Source organism: Anomalospiza imberbis, chromosome 13, assembly GCF_031753505.1.
Source record: "Anomalospiza imberbis isolate Cuckoo-Finch-1a 21T00152 chromosome 13, ASM3175350v1, whole genome shotgun sequence".
NCBI lineage: Eukaryota > Metazoa > Chordata > Aves > Passeriformes > Viduidae > Anomalospiza > Anomalospiza imberbis.
Window position 1 is genome coordinate 11,723,926 of NC_089693.1, and position 26,520 is coordinate 11,750,445.

Sequence of the window (26,520 nt, forward strand, 5' to 3'; positions counted from 1 at the left end):
TTTTGAAAAAACAGAAACCTGCCTGCATTCCACTGTCAAAACAATGATAAGCTTTAGCTGTGAGTATTTAAGAGCTGAACAAGATCAAAACTCAGGGCTGATTTTTAGAAAATAAAAGGGAGAGACTCATACTTGCAAAGTACACTGTGCAAACATATCAGGGCTTTCAATTCTACCAGGGCTCACTCTGCAGATATAATATTCATACATCCACATTGGGAGTTATAAAATTGGTTTGTTTCACAGCACCCAAATGCATAACCAGCTCCACACTTGTTTTCACAGGGAATGTGAGGCAGTGAAACTGCTGTGCATACAGCAGAATGTCTTGGAAATGAAAAAAACCAGAAAACACAATGTTCATCAGAGTCTATCTGTGGCAATGGAGTACAAACATGAAGTTTATGCAGATCCAGAGAGAAAGCAACATAAAAATGGAACTATACACCCCAAGTGTGTTTTTTTTCGCTCTATAATGCTGTAAACATGTATTTGTGAAAGGGACAGAAACTGATAAAATATTTACATATACACAGGCATGCTTTTGTTGTGGTAAGGAAGAGCACTCAAAGAAATTTAAACTAATAAATACCACTACATGATAAAAATGCTTGTGAATACAAAACTTCTTTTCACAACACACAGGACAACACAACAGCTGGATGTGTCCAGGATGGGACCTGTCCCTGGACACTCTCAGAAGGGGTGGGCTGCTCTCTATTGCAATAACAGGGATGTTCCTTAAAGGTCACCTGGCACACTGGTCATTTTGGATCATAAAAACCCCAGAGGCCTGGCACACAAAACATCCAAAAGAGAGCACTGCATGCACCTGCAAGGTTTTAAGTCACTTCTTACTTCCTTTCCCCATATTCCCTTCCTATACTCCATACATTTCCTCCTTGGACCACACACACCAGGATTCTCACTATCTAGAAAGCATCTATCCCATTCTTGGCTTGTCTAACATAATTATAGCACTGATGGTCACTACAAAGCAAGCTCTCCTTTTTTCTGCAATGTGAGGCCAAAGCACAAGACAAACAAGAAAGCACTTGCTGAAAGTACACTGTATCTAAAAGCTTCCAGCTAAGTAAATATATCCTTCAACTTTGAAATATTGTTTCAGGAAGAAACAAAACAAATCTCTTCTTAGTTATTGCCAGAGCAGAATTAAGATGTTTTATTAATAAAATATTGTGCAGGTTCAAGCAGTACCTTTCAGTGGTTAAATGGGTTCTCACTCACATTCCTTCTCACACATATTCCTTCCAGGTACAACAACTTCTTATATTTTACAATTTAATTCAAAAACATGCAAAAAAAACTTCAAATTAATCCTTCTACTTATGCATAAGAGACCTGTTGGCTGTCCTTGGGTTTTCTTTCCTGTGCTGAGTGCTGGTTACAGCCTGAGTAAAAAAATGGCAACAGATAATCTGTGACCCTGTTTGTTATGGTATATATTATATTTTTCAAAGTATTTAACAGAAAAACCATAAATCAATGCATTACATTGCATGCAAAGGCTGGCAGTAAAAAAAAAATACATAACACATGTTTCAAACAAAAAAATGTGGTACTGGGGTACTTTATCAGTACCACTTCCATAGTTATTCTGGAAATTCAGAAACTCTGGCACTACAGGCATGCAGGAAGAGAACAGCTAAGTAAGACAGACAAAAGCTGGCAAGTGAACTCATTCAATGCTTCCACATGTGCTGAAAGTTTTATTTCTTGTGTTTTGGTTAGAGATTTGCAAGGAGTAAACCTCAGTGTTGGCCAGCAAAGTCGATATCAGAGATAAAAGGTCTGTCAGCCAAAATATCCAAAACTATGCCTCAACACCAAGGTCAGAAAACCTTTGTTATTCCCAAGCGAAAAAATGTGTCTGCTTCATGTCTCTTTTGACTTGTGACGAAGCTCGTCCCGGCAAGCACTCCAGGCAGTCCCTCTCGTTATAAAGCCACGTCCAGAGCTGATTTGCTTATTTGTAGGAACTACAAAGGGGGTGAGAGGTACCAGGCAAAGCTGAACACATCTGAGCTTTGACAGCCCCTGCCTCTCTTCCCGCTTGTCTCTCTCTTTCTGAAGCAAAGCAGAACCTCTTTGAAAAGATGGTCCTGGAAACCCTGAACCCGCTGCACTACAACATCACCAGCCTGGTACCAGACACAATGCCCGTGGCCACCGTGCCCATACTCATCCTCATGTGCTTTCTCTTTCTGATATGGAATCATGAAGAGACTTCATCAATACCAGGTAAATTAACTTTAGCCATTGTGCCACTTTAAAGTTTTCAGAGTAATTTTTGTTTGTTTCTCAAATTTAAGTGACAAAATAATGCTGAGTAATCATGGTATGACAACAAAAATTATTATTAATCAGTTTCAGAAATGGATTCTTAAAAATTCCTGATAAAGTACATCAGGCTTATTCTAACTTCAGAACTTCCATAACAATTGTGGTTTGGCCATATGACTTTTCCTCTTCAGTTTTATTTTTTGTACACTAGAAAGACATAATACTATTTTACAACTCAGAATATTCTCATTTTCATCTGCATTATAAACTGCTTTTTGCATGTTTTAAAGTTTTAGTCTCTCTAAATTGCCTTTACTCTAAACAGTTACCTAAGAATCTGTTCAGTCTTTAGTAGGTTATCAATCTTTCTCTACCTTTAGCACTGCAAACCCTCCAGAACAGAACAACATTGAATTCCCTTTCCCTTCTGGAACCTTTTGGGGGCTTGTTTAGGCATTAATGGCTCAGTTTATTTTCCACCAGATGCAACGCCCTGCTGCATGGAGGAGAGCAGTGCACGACCTCTCACAGGTGTTGGATAGGAATAACCCTAAACCAATTCAGTGACTCCTGGATGAAATTCTGGGAAAAGACCCTTGCCCAAAAGAGAATTTCCTCTTTCTAGGATGGAGCCATTGTCCCCCCAAAAGCAAGCAGCAGCTGGGAGTTGCACAAAGCAGCAATGAATGCCATCTGTTGTAGGTACCACTGAAAGCACTACAGGTTCCTCAGATAGTGAGATTTCTCCATCACAGCTGCAGTTTCTGAGACCGTTTCAGGGCAGGACTGTTTGTGTGAGCTGTCCAGCACAGGCTGTGACAGTCGTGTTTAAAACCTCCTTTCAAAAGGGAGATGCTCAGAGGTGTTTTCTTGTCTGTGAGCACTGCTGAGACCAAACCTCTCTCCCCTGTTTCCTAGGGCCAGGATACTGTATGGGCATCGGTCCCCTCATTTCACACGGGAGATTTCTCTGGATGGGAGTAGGGAATGCCTGCAACTACTACAATAAGACATATGGAGAATTTGTCAGAGTTTGGATCAGCGGTGAAGAAACATTTATAATTAGCAAGTAAATCCTTATTTTCTATACTTAATACCTTGAAAAGCTTTATATCTTTACAACCTCTTTGCTACTTTATTCTGAAGCAGAACTGTAGTTATTATTTTCAAAAATTGTCCCAAAAAAAGCCTATTACTTTCTGCTATTCACAGACCTTTTTCTTATCTTGTGTCTTTTTAAAAACTCTGCTATTGAAGTTTTAGTGAATTCTCCTAAGATTTTTTTTGTGGATAGGAATGTACTGTGGCTCAATCCTAGAAATAATTTACCATCTATTTTGCTATCTATTTATTATTAAGATAACATTTAGTTTAGGGATCTAGGCTTACTGCAATATGGGATTAAGTCAAATTTTCATTTTCAGTGTTTTTAAATTTCTCCTTAAAGTGAAAGTAAATGCTTGAAGGTTATGGCTCCAATTCAGTGATTTAACTAAGCAAATACAGCATTATAGTATTAGGAGTAATTCCACTCCAATTAATGGGATTATTCATAGGTTTCAATTATGCACTCTATTAAACATAATGCTAAACTTCAGCCTATCATTTTATTAGCTCCAGTGGATGATTGCTTTCTTCTTAAATTGGATTATTATAAGTCATGCCATGAAAAAGAAAAGAAAAAAAAGTAGTAAAATGTTTACCACATGTAATTGATAAAGAATCAGAACCTTTGAAGCAACAATGTCAATCAATTCATTCTTTCATTAAGTAAAAGTGTTTGAAAGACAGTGCAGCATAGAGAATAATCACAGAATTTGCCACATGGTGCAAGTCGGCTTCATCTCTATTTAAACCTCTGTAGAAAGAAGTAATCATGACAAGAAAACTGTTTACATTCCTATCTTACAAAGGGGTTTCAAATATCAACTAAAGCAGTAAAATATTCTGATAATGCTCTGAATGCTTTGAAAATTCTACCAACTCTTATTGCTGTATTTCCCTCTTTGTGCTACCAATTCATCAGAAACAAACCAGAAGTGCTGCTAAACAATGCCAGATTTACAGTCAATACATGGTTTCTTTTCAGACATTTTTTGCTTTAAATCATTGACTGTACATAGAAAACATGTACTTAAATTTTTTTTAAGCAAGAACATAGAATAAAATTTTCAGTGGATCCTAAATTCACTGCAAAACCAAACATAACCTCGATTCTATAAAAGCAAATCAATGTCTTCTTTTTTCACCAATGTCATCTGAACTTTTAGCATCAAATCTAATACCAAGCTGCTAATGCACAGAGAGAAGGACTCGGAGTCTTGGTTACAACAGCTGATGTCTTTTGGAGGACTTCATTAAATAGTTTCATAAGGAAAACCTGCTCATGCAAGGTCACTTGGCAAAACCCTTCCTTGAAACATTATGGTGTGTCTCCTGGATAGAGACATGTGCTGCACCTTCTCCTGTCAGGGGACAGCTGTAGGAATTCAACACCATCTTTTCATGTTCAGGGAAATAGAGATGGTATGCCCTGAGATGGGAAAAAAACTTTAATGTTAACTTTACCTCCAGGTCACGCAAAACTATGAAACCAAGGATATTTGCAGGCAATAGCAAAAGCCGCATTTACGTTACCTGACTGAAAAAATAAACTAAACCCATGTTAGTAGTCTGGGGTTTGGTCCATAGACTATACTACACAGTAAAGAAAGAAGCATACTGTTTCATTTCAAGTCTTTGCTCTGATTTTATTTCTTTTGGTTGGATTCTCTTCAATCAGCATTTCATCACATCCACATTTCTGACATGCTGGCTCCCTCTAAAGGAAATTATATCTTAAAGCTAGAATGCTCTCTGCCAGCACCAACAAATTAATCTTGCTGACTGTAAATATAATTATGCATATGATGGATTTCCCTTACATGTCTCTAAGAATATTTAGAATTTAAGAATATCTCACACATACCATCATATTATGATGATGCATATTTAAGTGATGCATGTATCTTTATGCTTTCAGTATGTGTCTGAGAGTGACCAGAGAGCTACAAAAGAATACATAGCATTGACTATACAAAAGTAAAGCTGTAATTTAGTACACATCAAATATTTTACCTTATGCTGTGAAATATCTGATACTGGGCACTGCCTGAGTATATCATATATATCTACACATTTCTATGTATACAAACTATTCAGTTTAAAATCCTTCATTAACCATTTGTATTTTAATTGAAAAATAGTTTAAATCAGAACAGAACTTCTTATTGCTTTAATATAAATTCTGAAAGCATTGATCAGATTTTTAATTATGTAAAAGATTTTTAATTATGTAAAAGGAACAACACTTCGTGCTATGCATTGTACTTGCTGCTAAATTAAGAATGTGAGTCAGCACTTGGGAGCAACTGTAAAATGTCAGAATACAAATGCTGTATTTAGTCTATGAAGCAGTTTTTTTATTTGGGGCTTTTTCCTCCTTCCTTCCCCAGATCCTCAAGTGTGTTCCATGTAATGAAGCACTGGCATTATGTGTCTCGATTTGGGAGTAAGCTTGGATTACAGTGCATTGGCATGTACGAGAATGGGATCATATTTAACAATAACCCAGCACACTGGAAAGAAATTCGACCCTTTTTCACCAAAGGTAACCCAGTGTGCACTGACACCCTGCACACAGCCAGTCCTCCCTGAAATGCCGTGGTGTTTGTCTGAAATCCCTGCATTTTCCTTTCAAAGAATGATAAACCAGTGAAGTTCCAGAACGGTTTTACACCAGCCACTGACACAATAACACTTGCCATTTTATCAACAATACTATCACCAGTTGAGGCATTATAAAGAAGGCACAGAAACTAACAAACCTTTTGCTCCTTGTGCACGAATGTCCCAGCTCTGTCTGGCCCCGGGCTGGTGCGGATGATCGCGATTTGTGTGGAGTCAACCATCGACCACCTGGACAAACTGCAGGAGGTCACGACGGAGCTGGGGAACATCAACGTGCTCAACCTCATGAGGCGGATCATGCTCGACACATCCAACAAGCTCTTCCTCGGGGTCCCTCTGGATGGTACTGACAGCTTCCGTTTTGGGCCTTAGGATGGGTCTGAAAGGCATAGCCAAGGAAAATTCATTGATACCACTCAGCAGTTCTGTCTCAAAATGACAGAGCAAGAACAGACCCTTGTATCACCACATAATTAATTGAAATTGATTTATTATCGAGTTAGTTACAAAAGAGTTTTATATGACCAAAAGCATACATTTGCTTGTCACCCACCTTAATTAATTGTACCATTTAATGTGACTTTTATGCACCAATTTGGTACAATTCCAACATTAAATTATATTCAAGCAAGAATCTGAAATATTTCCACTAAACTAAATGACTGCTCTGAAAAGTTCACCTAAAAATTTCTGTTTTCTACTATTTCTTCAGCCTATGATAGAAATAATATTATCAGGACATCTAAACTGCCCATTTCAGTGTTCTGCAATTGTCCTGCTTCTATTCTCCTGTGGGAGACTCTTGGTCTGGCTGACACACCTCTGTGTCCTTGTAGCAAGTTACCAAGAGTTTCTACAAAAACCTAGACCTTTTTTGCAGTGTTCTACAAATGTTACCTACCAGTTACTTATCAAATTCCCATGAACTTAATGGAGAAGGGAAGACAACCTTACTATTAATTTTCTGAAGGATTTGTCTTACTTGACTAATGACATTTTTTTAACATTTCTTTTCAGAAAATGCCATTGTGCTTAAGATTCAAAACTACTTTGATGCCTGGCAAGCACTTTTATTAAAGCCTGACATATTTTTTAAGATTTCTTGGCTGTGCAAGAAGTACAAAGATGCAGTGTGAGTATCAACCATTCTACAGAGCGTTTGCATAAGAGTCTTTCTTTCTTTTTATGAAGGAGCGTTTCCCTTGATGCTTTCCTCTGCCTTTAAGAAACTAAATTATGGCACTTGCAAAGGTGGCTGCTGAGGTCTCCTGTCTGCAGAGCAAAGACAGAACTAGGTTTGTCACTGGTGGTACAAGTAGCTGAATTTTGGGACCAGTTTAAAGCTTTGTCCATCCAGTCCCAATTTATTCACCAAAATACCAGTTCATGCACACTCAAATGTGAAACTAAACTTCACTTCAGACAAGGAAAAGCCATGGCATGGATGAAGTTATCTTTGCTATCCAGTTGAGGACAATCAGAATAGGTTGCAGCTCATCCAAACAAGGAAACCCATCTGTATCCAGGGCACAGCCCCCGAGGGGTTAACCCTTGAGTAGTACCTGGTTATTGGCTCTCTCAACATGCATTTTTGAGTCAACCACTCATTTGGGTTAAAACTTGGTGCTCAGTGTGATAATCCATTTCAAGGTTGAGGGTTTTTCCCCTAAAAAAGGAGTAGATACATTTTGCCATTTTCCTCTTTGCAAAAACACAAAATGCCTCTTCCAGTTTTGTGATCTTGTTTTCTGTCATCTGCCAAAAGAGAGCTGGCTTTAAAAAGAACTGGCAGTCGCATTTTTTCATTTTGGATTTGTTTTGCATCTAGTGAGTGAAATTGCTCCTTAAGAAGGATATGTAATAAATTGCTTTGATGGTGCTACACAACATAAGGGCTTTAAGGAGAAGATCAGGTTCACCCAAACTAATTGATGGCTCTTGAGCAGTAGACACAAGATTCACTTTCTCTAATATTTGCTTGCTAGTTTTATTATGGCACTGATTACTGCTTTATCCTGTGATGTTGATAATAAACTATTATGGTTAAGTTATTACCAGAAACCCCTGCAAGCAAATATTGACATTTCTAGAGCAGTCCCATAAAAAAAGAACTTGTTAATATATTTTTATTGCAAAGAAAAAAAATAAAGATTTCTGTATTTAAGACAATGCAAAGAGCCACCACAGGATATAAAGACTTCTAATATTCTTCTGATAAACTTTGCAAAAAGGACAACTTACTATTTTTAATACATAAAATATTTATAAGTACTGAGATCTTTATGGGGATTTAAGTTCTAAATATATTTACCCTACAAACACAAATTATCTCAACAGTAACAAACCCACATTTGAAAAGCCTGAAGATTTCATTCAAAACCTTTTCAGAATACTTTTTTTAAAGAATTGCTTTTGAATCTATAATTAATTGAAAATCCCCCCAAAATTTATAACAACTTTTGAACTTTGCTTTCTCCACCACTGGAATACAAACTGTTGACACAGTATTACTATTTAAATATGAAATGTTTAACTCTACTCCAAGATTAAAATCTTTTAACACTTGTCTACATTTTTCTGAAAATCATCCCTTATGTTCTCTAAATTCATTTTGCTTACTGATAAAATACAGTACAAAATACAAGGAAATAAATTCTTCAGGAATGGTAATACGTCTTTAAAATAAATCTTTATTCTTTAACAGTTGTATATACACACCTTTTCCGCCTTTTCAGTCTACTCTGTAAAAAGAGATTAATATTTCATTCCAGACTGACAAGCAATTATTTAAGAATAATAAGAAAATGCACCTTGCCTAAGTATTACTATTTTTGCAGAGAACCATATAACTATTCTTAAGAATACTTAATTTGTGCCATCCTCTTTTCTTGGTATATCTCTGTATTTCTAGTCATACCCTGGTGCAGATATTTATCAATATGTTGGATTTCATCTGTTTTCAGCAAGGACCTTAAAGGAGCAATGGAAATCTTAATAGAACAGAAACGACAAAAGCTTTCCACTGTTGAAAAGTTGGATGAGCACATGGATTTTGCATCCCAGTTGATTTTTGCACAGGTATTGTGAGTTTATTCAAAATAGGGCTAGTTTTGGTTTTTCTGACAGTCTCCTGAACACAGGCTTTGCAATTTAATCTTCATATGCCTCTCTAAAAGTCACATCATCATCAAAGGGTGCTGAGTAGTTGGTGCTGTGGAGTCCCTGAGAGTGAGTCAAATAGGAATACTTGTACTTCAGGATCAGGTGCTTGTCATATTTATTTCATGGCTTAAACAACATCCCTAAAACTCTTGCATCTATTCCTGAGTGTCCCTTCAGTCTTTCCCTAACCACTGTGTATTATTTAATGTATTGCCTTTTGTTTGCAAAGGTTTCAAATGCTATATAACTCCAATCTTGTATAATCTCTGACAGCTCACAAACTCTGAGGAAATGCAATAAACTAAGAAGGACCTGAGCTAAGAATACACATTTCTGCTTTCCTGTAAGACAACACACACCCATCAGAACATGAGCTTTCTGTCATTCTCTGAAAGACAAAAAAAAAATGCTATTTAGCATAAGATAGACTGTCCAGAAATGGTGCAGTCTGTAGGACCTTTGTTGCATCAGAGGTCAGCAATCAATATTTTTTTCCAAAGTTTCCTTTTTTTTTTTTCATTTCCTCCAGAACAGAGGGGATCTGACTGCTGAGAATGTGAACCAGTGTGTGCTGGAGATGATGATTGCTGCTCCTGACACTCTGTCTGTGACTCTCTTCTTTATGCTAATCCTGATTGCAGAGCACCCCACAGTGGAAGAGGAGATGATGAGAGAAATTGACACCGTTGTGGGTAAGCAGGAGCTGCAAAGTCAGTGATGTGGGAATATAATTTTGTTTCAGCAGTGATCTAATTTAATTTATCTAAACCTGATAATTTTAAGCACTTTCTCCTAACTGAAGTATTTGCTGTAAAACATGAACTACTATTATATGTAAAAGATTATATTAAAGAGTAAATGAAAAAATGTGAGAAATTTGTAAAATAAAATAAAACAGGAACCATCAGAATTGATAGTCTATTAGAAATAACGTAGTATATTCTCTCCTCAGCAACTACAGTGTAAAATCAGCACTCACCTCAAGTTTCATTGAAATTATTTTCCAGTTACAAAGGGGGCACTTGTTTCAAATAATTCTAATCACCAGTATTTCTCTGTGCTAAAATACAGAACTTCTCTAAGTTTCATTATGACTCTAGAAGGAAAAGACTAGTCAAAATTAAAATTATATTCTGCTGCCATCCATTTTGATCTCAAATTGGCCTCCTCTAAGTACTAATTACTAACTATTCAAAACACAATCAAGATATTCCAAATTTGTATTCTTCCCCTTCTCTAGCCTTCATTCAAAGCCTGACACTGAACCAATATAGAAACTAATTTCATCCACTCTTATTTAAGACTTACTTCTGGTCTGTTAAACACCAGAAAATGTAACACAAGTCTTTTACTCTTTTTCCAAGGTACTTTTAATAATCCTTATTTTACTGTCCTCATGAGAGTACTCACTCACTCATTTTCCCTACTTCTTTCTGAAGTTTTACCCTCTAAGGTAAGAATGCTTTTCCTTAAGGAAGTGCCCAGCACAAAAGTGCCTTTTGTCTGGCAAGGCTGCCCCACAGCAGGCAGCCTGCAGCCCCTGGGCTCCTTGGGGCTTGAAAGCAGCAGTGAAGCTCCCACGGGCAGCACATCCCAGCTGGAATGCTGCTGGAACCTTCTCATCCTGCCTGGAATTGTCAGGGATGGGATGGACACCCAGCCACACGGTGAAAATGTAAGGTCCCTACAGAATTAGCTCCAGATTATCCCCAGGCTCTGTTTGCTGTCAGCTCTTGGAAGGTTTATTTGTGGTGCTTTGTTGCTCTCTTCTGCAAAAGCCAGGGAAAGACTCCCAGAGTTTTGTTGCTGACAAGAACAAAGACTCAGAGTGCTAAGAAGAAGATGAAAAGACTGTTAATTAACAAACTAGAGTTTATGCTAATGAACAACATACCAGATTTCCTCAATAAATAAGGCTATGCAAAACTCCTTAGAAGCTGTTGGATCCTTCCTAGAACTTCAGAATCCGAGAATCTTCCCAAAATGTTCTGATATTTGTACAAAGTAAATTCCTAACCAACTAATCTCTTCACCATCTGCTTTATTCCACAAGGCGACAGAGAAATACAAAGTGATGACATGCCAAACTTAAAAATTGTGGAGAATTTTATTTATGAGAGCATGAGATACCAGCCAGTTGTGGACCTGATCATGCGGAAAGCCTTACAGGATGATGTCATTGACGGCTACCCCGTGAAAAAGGGCACAAATATCATCCTCAATATCGGCCGTATGCACAAACTCGAATTCTTCCCAAAGCCAAATGAGTTTTCTCTTGAAAATTTTGAGAAAAATGTAAGTTTTCCATCTTATTTCTTACAGAAACTTGGATATTATTTATTGCTAATGTCTCTTCCTCTTACTTTGCTCAAGAATTTTGTGACCATAAGACTGTTTTCCCTTTGTCTAAGTGCCTAGTTAGCTATACAACCTGCTGATTACTGTTCTTATTATTAGAGCTGGGCAGATATTTTCCTGCCAAGCTGCCTTTTAAATACAAAATACTTATAATATAGAAAACAATTTTTCCAGACATAACAGTTTTGATTAAAAAATCTCTGATTAAATTTGTCAGACACGCATGGTTGCCATTATATCCCCTGACTCTGGACAAAATAAAGAGCCTTTAGGGGGCTCGAGCCATGCCAGCAGCCCACACAGAGCTGAGGCTGCCTGAGGATTCTCTGGAGAGGTGAAGCAGTGTAGTAACTTCTGAGAGACTGGGGATCTAGTGCCTATGTGGTTCTTTTTTTTTTCTTTTTAAATTAACAATATTTTACAGACCATAATGAAAATTTTAAGTTTTAACTAACTTAATACTACAGATGTTGAGTAATTAAGTTCCCGTTCAGCACTGAATTCCAAATGAAGTTACGTTCTAACTACCAGGAGAACTATAATCAAAAGCAATATGTGAATATTTTTTCTTCTTTTAATTCCCTGTGATTCAAATCGTCCTTCAGATTATTTACTCAGACCTCGGCTCTGCTGATTACTGATGAAACAACTGGTTTTGTGAAACTGTATTTGTTCAGCAATAACAACCTGGAGAGATTAAAACTGCACTCATATGTCAGCAGCAGCACACATGAACACTGACAGCAGCAACTTCAGCTTTAAAGAAGGAAACAGACTGCTTTAATACACCAAAATTGACTCACCAGTAAAAACACCTGAAGCAAAAGCTATGGAAAAAAAGAAAAAGAGAGATATGAGTGTTCAAGCCAGAAAAAAACTCAAAGGTTTACCTATTTCTTACCAAAAATGCTAAGAGCATCAAATATGCCACACACAAAAAATGAGCACTAATCCACTTTGTTACTATTTCTCAACTGCTGTTGGATTACCCTGAGCAAATCCTGCACAAGCATTAAAAACAACAGCTCAAAAAAAGTTTTTGTAGAAAATTCAAGAAGAGTAAATGATGAAGTTTATCAAAATTACAATTCCCTGTGAATAGACTCCATTTTGCCACCCATTATTTACATTCCAAGTATTTCTATCAAAAATTGATATCTTGCTTAATTTACAAGGACATTTTGCTACTAAAAATATTTCCCCTTGACCAAATATTTAACCACACATTTTCTATCTGACTTGATGAATTCTGTTTGCCACATAATTATTCTGGCAGGCACAATTTCCTCCAGTTCTCTAAGTGAATAGCAATCCACAGCATTATTTATGATAAGACACCATTGTTAGAATCTAAACATTTTTCCATTTTCACAGGCTGTGCATTTGCCATTGTGCTGTACTGCCAGCTGCTGTACTTGCTCTGTGTTATAAACACTTGTATTTATCTATAATTTTTCCAAAAGCACAGCTCGGTTTATTTAAAAAAAAAAAAAAATTAAACAGAACACTTCTGTCAGTCTGAAAATAAGAAAAAACAGTACATGTTTTTCCAGATGATTTGATATAAATAAATGTTTTCTACTCTATTCTTGTTAAATAGGAAATCAGAACATGGTTAATACATTACTTTTTAAAAAAGAAGTTCCATAGATGAAAAAAAAAAATCTTTATAACTAGACTTTCTTTTTAACTGATCTACTCAATGGCAATAAAAGTAGCAGAAACTGGCTGTTGATTCTTCAGTAGTCCTGGGAATCCTGCATTTCCTATTTCAGCTGACAGGACAGAAGACAATAATTTTATGTGTTATCTCTCTATTAGATATCAAAAATTTTAACATTTAATTTTATGTCAAATTAGTTCTCAGAAACATTAGTTTTATAATTACAAATGGAGTAGGTGTACGGCTTAGTGATTACTTTAGACAAGGCATCAGCCTGTATTTCAGATATTTATAAGCTTTATAATGAACATTTTCTGAAGAACTTTTTAATGAACTTTAATGCATTTGAAGAGCAGAGGCTTCACTCCATTTCACAGCTTGTGGTGAAATCCCTGTAGTTCCCAGGATAAACAGACAAATACATGAACAGAATTCAATTGTTTAACTGTACAATCCCTGCTACCTCCACATTTCCAAGGGCTGGTCCATACTTCTGTCAGTGTCTGTAGCTGGGCCTGACTTGGGTGGGATTTCCAGAGTGAAATGAGGAATTGCTCCTAAAAGATTATTTCCACAAGTTTTTCATTCTATATCTACTACCAATTTCCATCATTATTTTCACTGCCTTTATGGAGGAAAATCTGTCTCTGAGTTTATCCCTCACGTTTTTTCTCCACAGGTTCCTTCCCGCTATTTCCAACCGTTTGGATTCGGCCCCCGGAGCTGTGTGGGAAAGTTTATTGCCATGGTCATGATGAAGGCAATCCTAGTGACTCTTCTGAGGCGCTGCAGAGTACAGACAATGAAAGGAAGAGGCCTGAACAACATCCAGAAAAACAATGACTTATCCATGCACCCCATTGAAAGGCAGCCTCTGCTGGAGATGGTTTTTACACCCAGAAGAAATGCAAATAAGAATCAGGGTGATAGAATGGATCAGCACTAAAGTTTCAGGAGTTTCTCAACCACTAAGAAATATTCCTCATTCCTAGTTAAACATAGAAAGTAAAACATTTTGTTGCCCCTAAATGACTTCAGGTGACACCTTGCTCTGCCAGTGCAGTAGAACCACTGGCCACAATTGGAAAGACTGAAAATACAAAATAGTTTTGTTGTAGATGATGGCATGCTATACAATTCCTGATTACTTTTTAAAACCACAGAGTTCAGACAAATTTATGCCTTCCCTTTCAAACACTGCCAGTTCAGAGGTTTGAGGGTCAACAAATGAGCATACCTGATGTGTGTTTAATTCCCTTTTCCTCTACCTCCCTGAAGCTGGACCTAGCAATATTTGACCACAGCAAAAGCTCTAATTATCTGTTTTCAAGACAGCAGAATGAATAATATTAGTTCATTTCAAGACCCAGAAACAGTTTAAAGTATTTAAGATGTCTATAATTCGTAAAGAAATGTTTGAACAAGAAGTCATTCAAACATTTTTCTTTACCATGTTCTGCTGTCCTGTGAAACAGATACCAAAGATTTACAGTGTCACAGAGATTTTACCAATAGCAGTAATTTGCAGAGTACTAAGTAATAATGATAGTTAACTGTTCTATGTTTTTAAACACAGTCTCCTGCAACAGGGGATCTGTAAAAACATCTTCAAAAATGCCAGGTGAGAATGAGGTAATGAGCACCAAACATTACCACCAGCATTACATGGGTGGGGTGACTTTCAGCCCCACCTCCTCACCTGACTGACTATAGAAATTTCCCACCTCCCCTCAGCTTGAGTGAAGAAGGTCAAATTCCTTCTAAGCTGCCTAAGATGTGCCAAGTCCTTTTTTGACCTGGCTTTAGTTGCTCAATTCTACTTTAGAGAGTAAGTGCCCGTGTTCCCACACCACAGCAGGAGACAGCGTCCCTCCCTAATGATCCAAATAACTCCTGGTGCTCCTTCTGTAAGAGCTGTGTCCTGCCCTCCAGCATCTTGCTCCATGCCCACTGATGCAGAGAGGTTCTGACCTCTCACAAGAGGCAAATTCCACTGGGTACGTGCCCAGAGTTTAGGAGTGACAAAGGAGAGAAGTTCTGAACTAACAAGCAGATTTCTAGAAAATGTTTTTCAAGGTGTTTTGCATTCACAGGTTTTTATTTTAACTATAAACAAGGCTGGAGTTTATCCTTAATCCTTAACAGGAAAAAGGGACAACCACTCAATGTTTTTGTTCAGAATTGACCCATCTTGAAATTTTTCAGTGTGGACATTGATATATTTACTAGCCTAATGAGGAGTTGCCAACTTGGTCAAGAAGAAAAAGATCTTCCTGGCTAAATGACAACATTCCTTGACAGAGACTTTCCATTTTTAGTAAACTTGAGTTTTCATACTGTGTAACACAAAGAAAGGGATTTTCCAGAAAAAGTGCCTTGATAAAGACAACCAACCAATGTACAATAGGCTTTATATTAACCTTTTCCTTCCAAGTAATTTAAACTATAATAGAAGGCTAGAAAAAAAGGGGAAAAGAGAAAATTGTGTCTTTACTTTGAAAATATAATTAAAATTTATTAATTAATCTGTTCCTTCAGCCCACTGATCTCAGGCAGGGAAATTATTTCCAGCAGGGAATGATCTACCCAGTAGCACAGAAAAACTGCAAAAACCCAACAAATAATCATGTGCCCCACCCAGAGGTAATGAATTACACTGGGAATGGTGACAAAGAAGAGGAGCTGCATATTTAGGGTAATTCTCAAAACAACATACAGATTTTGTACAGTAATTTAAAAAAAATCAAACTCGAAAGCATTTATTGAAGAATTTATTGCAGCTGGGTTACTTTTAAATCTTTCTCCATAATTTTTGCATTATACCAAAAATTACCACAGTGAAGTGCAATCTTGTACCACCTGTACATACAGACAAAACTGGGCAGTTGAAGACACAAAGAAATAGGATTTAATGGTAAGACTCAATGGTCTTTTCCAAATTAAAAGGTTCTATGTTTTCTGGGACTTCTGGGTTTTAGGTCATGAAATGACACAGTGGTATGCATCTGTGGAATATCTAATGTAACTTCTGTCTACATTCTTTGTACCCTTTAAACTAGGAAATTGATAAAGCAGAAGAAAAAACAACAATCAAAATGCAACCATGTTTAAAACCATTTTACTCTTTCTGTATCATAAAACACTTCAGGGTACTTCAGTGGGCATGTATTTCATATTTGCATAAGAACTCTGAAAAGAAATCTACTGAAGGCTTTTTTTTTCGTGGGAATAAACTACTATTTTATACACAGAATACATATCTTTGCTTATTTCACACACAAAATCAATTTTGTAGTGATAATTTACTCTCTGATTTTCCCACTTAATAATTATAGGCCACATCCAAGTTAAATTTTTCACAAGCTTGAAATTAATAAATTATCATTCAAATTTTGAAGTAATTTTATTAAATCAAATCAATGAAAAATGCATGCTGCTCTGATTTTTTGAATGTATTCTATATTGTTGAATTTGTAGGCTGGAATTTCAGAAACATGATTACCATAATTATTCTATGGACAAAATAAAGCAGTATCATTTTTTACTTTTTGTCAGCAAGGCAACAGAGTTATTTCCCATTGTGTTTGAAGTACATTCTTTCTGGTACGTTTTGAACATAGCATTTCTGGTCCTCTGGTTTCTACAGTATTTAGTTTGGTCCACATTTGGACAGCAGAGGTGTAATTAGGCTGAGCTCTCAGCTCATCTGAGTCCTGTCCTCCCTGACTTTATTACGGCTGTTCCTCAGTGGTACATTTGCATGAATATTTGCACTTCCAGGACCATTTCCCCATCCCATAATCTCACACATGCTTGAGAGCTGCAGCTGGGGAAGCAGAGTTTCAGAGCTTCAACCTTTCACTGTACAGAACAGAGCTCTGAGTTTAAACAGTGTTTTATCACCAGGTACTGTACAAATCCAAGTGGCTTTTTGAACCACATCAGGTCCACAGTCATCAGGTGACTGTTCCATTAATGTTCCATGCACACAACAAACTTGGCTGTGTTTTAGACTTCACTGTGATTATGGGCTGCTCACAGCACATGGATGTGGATGTTGTCAGCAAATAAAACAAACATCAAATAAAAGTTGTATGCAAAAGAGTTTAAAGTCATGTTTTATCAAGTTTTCCCAATCTGAGAATCACAAGATAGTATTAAAATGTGTGCGTCTGCATGCATGAACAGATCAATGTACTAGATACAAGGATGAAATCTACGATGTTCTAAAACTCAAAATTCCCCCTAATTTTAGACACTATATTATTGCCAAGATATTTTTTATGATAGTAAGAAAGCATAATTACGGTAATTTAAATTGATGCAAGACTACTTTCCTAGGAATGGACTTTATCAAAGCTTTAAAAGAAGGGAGAAGAGGTACATTCTGGTGGTTGTTACGATAACAGATATGCGTGAATATAAACAAAAAAGTTGGCTTAATGATACAAATAAAGGACTCAGCTATCAGTGAGAAAAGTATCCGAAGTAATAAAAAAATATAACAAATAAAATAATTAAACTGACTACACAGGTCAAAGTAAAAATTTCATCTCATTTCCTACTCATAAAAAGACGGCATGACAAATTCAATTTGTATCTAATGCCTAATTTTTTTCACTGTCAAATTAAAAGCTTTCAGAATTATAAATATCTGTCTGAGTGACAGGGAACTGGAAGGTAGTAAATGGCACACTAAAAAACAAGATTTAAAAAAATCACAAGACTCTTTAATATAGCTGCAAATAGATTTTTCAGACAGTGAACCTGGTCTTGAGATGAAAATATTTATCCTAGAATGAAAATATCTAGGATATTTTATTTAAATTTATGATATTTATCTAGAATAAATGAAAATATTTATCCTAGAATTTCACAAGCTGTATTAGTAACTTCTAAACATTAATAAACAATTCTCATTTTATAGATTGTTCACTTTCTGTATTCCCCAATACAATCCAATGTTAATATTCCATTAAATTAAATTCTAACCTCAAAAGAAAATCCCACTTGACAGTTTCCAGGGGAAAGGAATACTGTTTGATAGAGGAAAATAGTTCAGAATTTAAGGTAAATCTGCTGGAAACAATTTATTTGTAATTGAAGACTGGAATTTGCTCCTGACATACAATTTTTAACAGGCTCTTACCCAGGACTTACGGGGTTAAGACAACAGCCTGAACAGGTGATGTTGTGTTGAGTCCTACCTACAGTTACTGTAAGCTTTAAAATTTAGGATGTCTACTTATGAAAGTGCTGGGTTTGCTTGCTGTTATAATTGTGCCTTTTTCAAACACAGATCTTTAATTTTACAGTTCAGGCAAGCAGTGGATTCCACTCATCTGCTTTCCTGTAGCACCGCTGCCATAAACTGAGATGATGTTGCCCCCTCCAGGTTTTTGCTGCCACCTCTTTCTGTGCAGGTGACTTTGCTCAGGTACAAACCCTGCCCAGGAGCTCTGCAGGAGCCTCCCACAGGGCCAGCAGATGGCGAATTTCTCCTGCCACAAGCACAGCTCAGGTTTGGCCAAGTCCCTGCTGGTGGACCAGAGCTGCAAGCCGAGAGACTCCCGGCCTCACTCAGTTATTAAACACTGCTCGAGGAAGGCGTGGAGTCATTCTGGAGTCATTCAGAGAGTGGACACGGAGAGAAAACCAGCCAAGGGACAGAATTTATTGGCAATAAATCATTCTGCTCATTTATTATTCCATTTATTATTATTCCAATTAGCACTGGCACAGAACATTTTCCAGTATCACCTTTTGCTAAAAGAATTATCCCATTCTAGTCGAATCTTTATGTATCATTTGGCATCAAGATCAGCAGAACCTTACTTTGTAGGGATTAAAATGATTTCTGAGAAATTGTAGGGCTCTGCTGGTGTTTTAAGTAGAATTCAACAATTAATTTGATGTATTGATATCAACATATTCTCTCAATACTATATCTTAATATTTTCCCTGTTTCTGGCTTAATTTAATGTAGTGCCTCTATGGCATTATTCCATAGTAGAACAGCAATCACTAAGGAAACATTCTGGTCTTTGAAGTTAGATTTTTGAGTAATGCAGGGCCCAACACTTCATGGAGCCTCACCACCGTTCTACAGAAGGTGCCAACTTATCAGGCCAAGAAATGAGCAGGTTTTCATAATAAGTCTTTATTCTTTAATTAATTGCTGGTCAAAATCATGTCAGATGCAAAATAGGGCGTATTTGGCACAATGTGCACAAATCTATTAAACAACCTGATTAGAGCTGAAACACCTCCCACTGGATTTCAATCATTTAATTACTCTTTAATTTCAGAAGGGCTGATTAGCACTTCACTCAATGCCTTATAAACTTACCCTTACCTTGTAATGATATGTAGATAGAGTTGAATTTCATTCTCCATTTAACAATCATTGAAATATCCTTGGCAAGTAAATATAGATCAAAATAACTATATTCAGAAACTGCACCTTCTAACACCTATATGCATATTTGTATTTATATTCATCCTTTTTTCATTCCAACAAATATTGGAAGATATTTTTCAGTGTTAAACAATAGTTCAAGAGATACATGAGAAGAGTATAAATCAGTATTATTATAATATTAAGTATGGTGCTAACTGCATTAAGAAAATTGCCACTTACTGCCATTTCAGAAAGCACATAATTAAATTTTGCAAAAGAACTCAGTCCAGCTACTGAATGAATCTAAAGCAGCTGCAAATGGATCTTTTTTTGTTTGAAATGTTTTCAAATGGAATATCACCAGCCCAGATGTATAAACACAAATGAAAATGTATGCATGGTCTTCCTCCTAATGTTAACAACAATGCAAAGATAAATTAATTCTACAGAAGTGTTATCAGTACATTGTATTATTTCACCTAAAGACCTGAAAGCATGTTATGAGTATCAATTAAATCTTCACAGTGATGCTGATTTGATAAACTCCTGCCTCAAGGAAAGGTTACTGTAAAAAAACAATGCAACTGTGCAGTTCTGGATCTAATTACTTGTGGCCCCTTCACTCGGACAAGGTTTTGACCAAACCACAAGACATCAGGACAATAACCCATTTTAAATGTCTTTGCTCAGGTGTCAGGATATATTTGAGTCTGCATCTATGAGGATGGTGTGAGTAAACAAGATTACACACACAGTAAACATAAACCTTGCCATTAACAGTTTAACCAAAGGCTGTAGAGCAGGAACTACCCTGACAATTATTTGGCTCCAACCTCCAGCAGAAAGTTTCAGACTAAAGGGAGCTGGGAAGGTGAGCCAGCTCCTCCTGTAAATGTGGCTCCAGAGAACCTACAGATGAAGATGATGGCATCACCATCATAAAGAATACCTTGTCAGAACTGGGGGCACAATGTCTTATTGTGTCACCCCACCTTGGAAGTAACAGGATTGACCTTAATAATTATGTATAATTTTATTACATAATCGAGATGCAAGAACACTTCAAGAAGGATCTATACATCTTGTTAAAACATGCCAGTTGTAATTGATTATTGCTTCCTTATCATTATTAACTAGGTTAGCAGTAAATTACTGTGTGTTTCCCTTTGTTGCAGGCAAATATCCCACTTAAAATAACACGTGCAAGAACCTCGAACTTTGGTTGGCTGTTTTTTCAACAGCTACTTAAAATTATGTCAAGGAATGACAGCTCCCCATTTTCAGCTTCTGCTACTCACTACAGCTCTGTCACAATAGCAGCATGTCACCTGGCAAACACAAAAGTCTGTTGAAATTCTCTTAAATTAGTCTCTTATCACTAATCGGTTCTGGAAACGCCATGGAAACTGTGACACAACTCCACAAATGATAAAGTGGTTTGGACAACTGCATCCTAAAGGGCTAAAGGTTTTCATGCAGCACTCTAGTACAAAATACTGACACAAGCTGGTAAGGTTTGTGATTCACAGGTTGAGAACGTTTTTGCAGATGACACAAAAAAGTTGTACTCTCTAGTGAGCATTTATCCTCCTGGGCTCTTTGGACACTGTGCTCAAAAAACCCTGTGGAGGAACTCAAGCTTCAGATGGCCAAGGCTCAGAAATTTGCTAATACTGCCAAAAAGAGAACCCAAGTACATGTATTTGGAAAAAAAACCCAAACTCAACATTGTACCAACCAACAACCTGAATATTTCCTGAAATACAGGCAATGATGCAGTGTGCAGTATTGACATGCAGAAATAGTGTCCAAATTTATAAACTATTAAAAACTCAGTTTTGCCATGTCCTTTAAATTTGTCAAGTTATGGATCACAAAATTTGAGCAGATTCAATAATGGACCTACATTAATTTTAAAATACTTATGAAATTTTCTGTTTAAGCCTGCTAACACATATCTGTTTCCACATTGATTTTTATAATTAAATTATTAAATTCTCTGAGAATTCAAGGAGTTCTCCACAGAACAGAGAGCAGGACCAGACATGATTAGAGCAATAGGAGATTAAACCAATCCAAAACATCACTTCAGTGTTTGGCTTCTGGAGAAGCTGATAACTCAGAAGTGTGTTTCAGTGACACCATAGTCTTTCAAAAAATACCACTGACTGGACTTGGATCAGATCAAAAACCCTTAATGAGTAATACTGGAGTGGAGCCTTTACAAATCCAGTGAGTATTTATATATTGGTCCACAGTCTGAAAAGTTAAAAAAAAACCTGAAGTGTGACATTTATTCACAAGCCTTTAGAGAATTTACAATGTGTGGTTTACAGGGGTTCATCTCAGTATTCTGAGCAAGTCTAATGAAATGTCATGTAAAGCTAGTGGGATTTAGAAGTGTAAGTTTTATGATTGTTCCTGAAAGCAAGGAAAAATTGATCTTAAACACATTTTAAAATTAACAGCAAAGACTCCATGTGCTTCCAATTGATTAGCAATAAACAGCAGCACCCATGTACAACATAAATCCTAGACTGTCTTCCTTCAGCCTGACCCTGAGGTACTGTATAGTTTACCTCATCTGCAGAGTTTTGACCCTATTTTTATAGTATTTTTATTATGAAATATTAAGGTTGCACTTTGTGCCACAACCTGGCTTTGTGCATGCAAAACGTGTTCAGATTCTAAATTGCCTTGGAGAAAAAAAGCACTCATACCTGAATTGTTTTCAAATCAATTTCCAGTGGATAGAAAAAAAAAAAAAAAACCTTTACAACTCTTGGAGATTTAACTTCAGGTTATAGTCAGTAACAAATGCTCACAGGTTCCTATAGTAGCCAGACATCTCTATTAATTTCTGTATAATAGTTAAAACACATCTAGGAAAACTAAAGATTTAATTAACACCTCTTGAGAGCCATTTCTAAAATTTCCATTTGACCACAAGTATTTTCTAACCCTTCAGTATAATTTAGGGTTTTGGTGTTACAGAATATGCAGAAATGGATGTGCCTTAACTATGCAAGACCATAAAGCATATGGTCTCCTGATTATTTTAACATGAGAAAAAATAATTGCCCTCCCCTTGCTAATGATGATTCTGCTGGGTTATCTAAAAGACTTTTATACACCACATCTTTTGTGTGTAACCTAGTATGGAAATGGAGGAACAAGGATTGTTTCACCTACTACATGCATAGATACATGTAGAAACCAAAGAATAAGCTGTACCTTGCTAATCCTATTTACTCAAAAATAAGGATTATACAATGGTGCATTCTTTTTGTGTGCTCTCATCCCAAAAGTTTTTGTACTTAATGTAATAAAAAGAGGAAGGGAAGAAAAATTTTAAACTATTTTCAGTCCCATATATACCAGTTTTCTAAAACATGCAGCAATATGAAAACAGTGTATCTGAGGAAAAAACCCCACACTCCTAATTTATTAGATGTGATGGAGTTTTCTTAAAAAGTCACAAATTTTGTGCTCACAGCTCGTTAAACAAAAGTAAGCTCAAGAAATAAATTGGACTTTCTTAGTCCTGGTTGCACAGAACTCTATTCCTATTCACCAAACAGAACCTTGTTGTCTTCCTCCCAGCCCTTGGGGAATCGTGTACCAGGGAGAGAAATGCCTTTGTAAACCACAAACTACAAAGACTGAAATAGGATCACTGGATCTAAACCACACAACTTCTTGAGCAAAAGCAATTGCTCCTACTGAGAACAAACTGGATGAACACTTGAACTCTGATATTATCCTTTAGAAGATGACAGAGCACCATGTGGATGAAATATAGACATCAAGAGTCATGTATAGACAATACACTTGCCAAACAATTTCCAGTTTAATTAACTCTCAGGAGTAAAAATATCAGTTAATAAATCTGGACTATGTAGTCAAGTCTATTGTGCTTTCAAAATTAAATGTACAAAAGAAGCTAGATCCAGCCTCTTAAAATTATTTAGGAAATTAGGTGCCTCCAATATCTCTCTAGAATTAAATATCTTTCGAAGACAAACAACAAGAATGAAACACTCATTACAAACTGGCTTAAATTCTTTTTCAGGTGTCATACATTAATAGCAATATATTTTTGCCAAGAGGGCATATAATTTTTAGGCTTAGAGCAATGACTCACAGAAATAATTATCTTTTATTAGACTGTTGCTTGTGTACAAGATAAACAACTGATAAGCAACAGAGCTGTCCACCACAACTACCCTGTAGGGCTGTTATTAAAGAATGTCAATGGACTGATTGTTATGGGGGTGATTATATCAAGTACATGCATGTATATAAAAAGCTGAACACTTTAAATTTATCCATTGGAAAAATCCCATCACTGGTCAGAATACCCAACAAAAACTTTTTTTAAAAAAATCCCATTCAATTTTGCATAAAATCACCAGAAAAGAAATTAAAAAGTCTCAGAACATGTATTAAAAGCTGCAATATTTTTGCCTCACATAAGGCAGATTATCTAAGACATCTTGGCTGTACTAAATTCTTAAAAAAGTAAAAGGCAATAGAAAAGCCTAAACAGACTCCTGTTCCCATTTTAATCATAGAGATTTTGTCAGTACCTTTATTAAGGATATGCTACATTTACTCTTTTGCAGCAAGAAGGCCCTTTGTTCTCATTCAACTCTGCTGAAATATTTTCTCCCCATATCCATGATAGAGAAGGACATGATTCTACAGACCTTCACACCAGTGAAGTGTCTTTTTGGCATTTTTATGCCTAGAATTCAAGTCAAATGCATCTCTCTACTCTTTTCCTCTAATTCTGCAGTTTTCAGCCTTCAAAAGAAGATTCTGAAAAAACTATAACTGTACCTGAATCAAAGAAGGCCTTACTCATGCAAACCCTAAATCTTTAATTCATGTACTTAATCATAATTAATCATGTGGTTTATTCATCACCATTTTTCCAGCTTTAAAATTTTGATTTGATATCCAGAGTTGTGCAAATAAGAAAGGTCCTCCTCACAAGCCAACCCAGTCTCAATAAAGCTTTAATAATATGCTTTGGAAAGAGTATTGTTTTATTCTAAAATTTTAACACCTTCACCATGCCTGTCAATAGTACAAAACAAAGCAGAAATGCTGTCTTAATCAAACGAGACTGATTCATTGTCCACTGTGATGGAACCAAGCAGTAGCATGCATTTTTGCTATGAAAACATCTTCTAGGAGTGTCCTTGCCTTTCTACATGAAAGTGTGAGGTTCTCTGTCTTCCCTACCTCCAATCTCAAATACCAGGACCTTTGCCTATTTAACACACATGTACACACAGAAACCTGAGGTCTCTAGCTGGACATGATGTATTATTAACTTTGTCCAGGTCAGTCAGACAGGCCTGGCTTTCAGCAGCACTAGGAAATCTTGTGGAGTGTTCTCTCTCTCCTCTTATCCAAGTTCTCCCTTTTGCTGCTCAGACATTCCAGTTCTTAGGTATTCTATGGGACATGTACAGATCTCATTGTCATTGGGCACTCAGACACACTGTACCACCACAACAATTGGGAAAGGCTGTTTTATCAAAAACAGCTCTTAGTAGTCCTACTGATGTCCAAAAAAAACTCCACCCTTCTGACTGCCTGCTTCTGGTCTGTCTCCTCATGAGTTTTCACAAACTACTCCTTCCTCCTGCTTTTTAACAAACCTGCTGTTTGACAGCTCAAAAATCTTCTGTCTCATATCAAACCTCAGACAATTGTCCCACCACTGCAGCATGGGAGATAAATTATATTTTGCCTAAATCTCAGCTGTGGTTTGCTCAAACTGGATGCAAAATTCTATACAAACCAGTCAAGTAGACCAGTTAAATACACAAAACTGATTTATTAGACTACAGGAAATCTCCCTGAAACACATGTATAGCCAGCCAGAGTTTCTCTCTATCACCTGTCCATACATTTCTGTTGTGACATTGAAGTGTTTTGCCCTGCAGTCAAAGAGAGTTTCAATAATGGGGAATGTTTTTTTTCCCAGGGAAATTTGCTAAAGTGCTGAAAAGGTAAAATTTGAAGCTTCCTTGAGACAATGTAAAACATGCAAAATGATGTTGACATAGCTCCACAATCTCTGCATGACTGTAGTAAATTGTCAAACTGAAAGCACTGAAGTACTCAGGATGATTACATGCTGGAGAAAGTCTAATTAATACAACTGCTGTAAAAGAGTATTGCATCTTTTGATAATTGAGTTTTATCAGAAATGGAAAAACAGGCATAGAATTAAATTGATTGATTAAATTGATCTATTGCTTTCTGGAAGAAAATGAACAATAGCTAATTCTTGGCACTCACAAAAACAATCAAATTTTTGAGAGACTGCAAGGTAAAACTCTAAAAAACCTTGTTAAGAGACAAATATTTCTAAAATATATTTTAAAAAAAAGTAGTAAAAGCTGTATTTTCCATTCTGAATAATCCAAGTGCTTTGCTGGTCAGTCATGATACAGTTACCACAGCATCATCCCATCTACCAGCCTAGTGGGAAAGCTTCTCAGAGCAACAGTCACAAAATCCATAAACTCTGAATCAAAGTAGAAAATTCTGATATGGACTGTCAAAGGTAAATATGTTTACTAATTACCCTTCCTTGCCTCTCGAAGTTTTAAAAAGGAATTATATTCAACAACCATTCTGATAAAGCAGCCAAAAATAATGTTGCAACTGTCAGTCCTTACTGGGCAGCACAATGCTTGCTGAGTTGGGAATAATTCAGCAATATATATTTGGTTTATTCAGGTGATTAAATAACATCTATGTAAGAAAGTTCTCTTGCATTTCAGTCAGTCCTCACCTGTAAGTGGTCACCGGCTCATCTCTTCAAAATAATATACAGTATAAAAACACAAAACAACAAAAAAGTTAGCAAAGATTTCTACAT

At 36.5% G+C, this 26,520-nt stretch overlaps 2 protein-coding genes across 2 annotated transcripts in view; one reads left to right on the forward strand and one right to left on the reverse strand.

The window, feature by feature from the left end:
• Nucleotides 1-26,520, reverse strand: part of GLDN (gliomedin) — a 95,914-nt gene that overhangs the window by 37,547 nt on the left and 31,847 nt on the right. The window lies entirely within an intron of this gene.
• Nucleotides 1,883-16,775, forward strand: CYP19A1 (cytochrome P450 family 19 subfamily A member 1). The gene is made up of 9 exons (XM_068203936.1): nucleotides 1,883-2,262; nucleotides 3,223-3,373; nucleotides 5,799-5,953; nucleotides 6,200-6,376; nucleotides 7,051-7,165; nucleotides 8,997-9,111; nucleotides 9,725-9,887; nucleotides 11,249-11,490; nucleotides 13,896-16,775. Exons 1-9 carry the CDS (start codon nucleotides 2,118-2,120, stop codon nucleotides 14,160-14,162), a joined length of 1,530 nt encoding a protein of 509 aa, XP_068060037.1. The 5' UTR covers nucleotides 1,883-2,117; the 3' UTR covers nucleotides 14,163-16,775.

Bases quoted from the DNA above. Each gene is read 5' to 3' on its own strand.
- CYP19A1 (XM_068203936.1), top strand. From the start codon at position 2,118: ATGGTCCTGGAAACCCTGAACCCGCTGCACTACAACATCACCAGCCTG. The intron at 6,377-7,050 runs GTACTGACAGCT...ATTTCTTTTCAG, and splicing joins CCTCGGGGTCCCTCTGGATG to AAAATGCCATTGTGCTTAAG. The intron at 11,491-13,895 runs GTAAGTTTTCCA...TTTTCTCCACAG, and splicing joins TTGAAAATTTTGAGAAAAAT to GTTCCTTCCCGCTATTTCCA.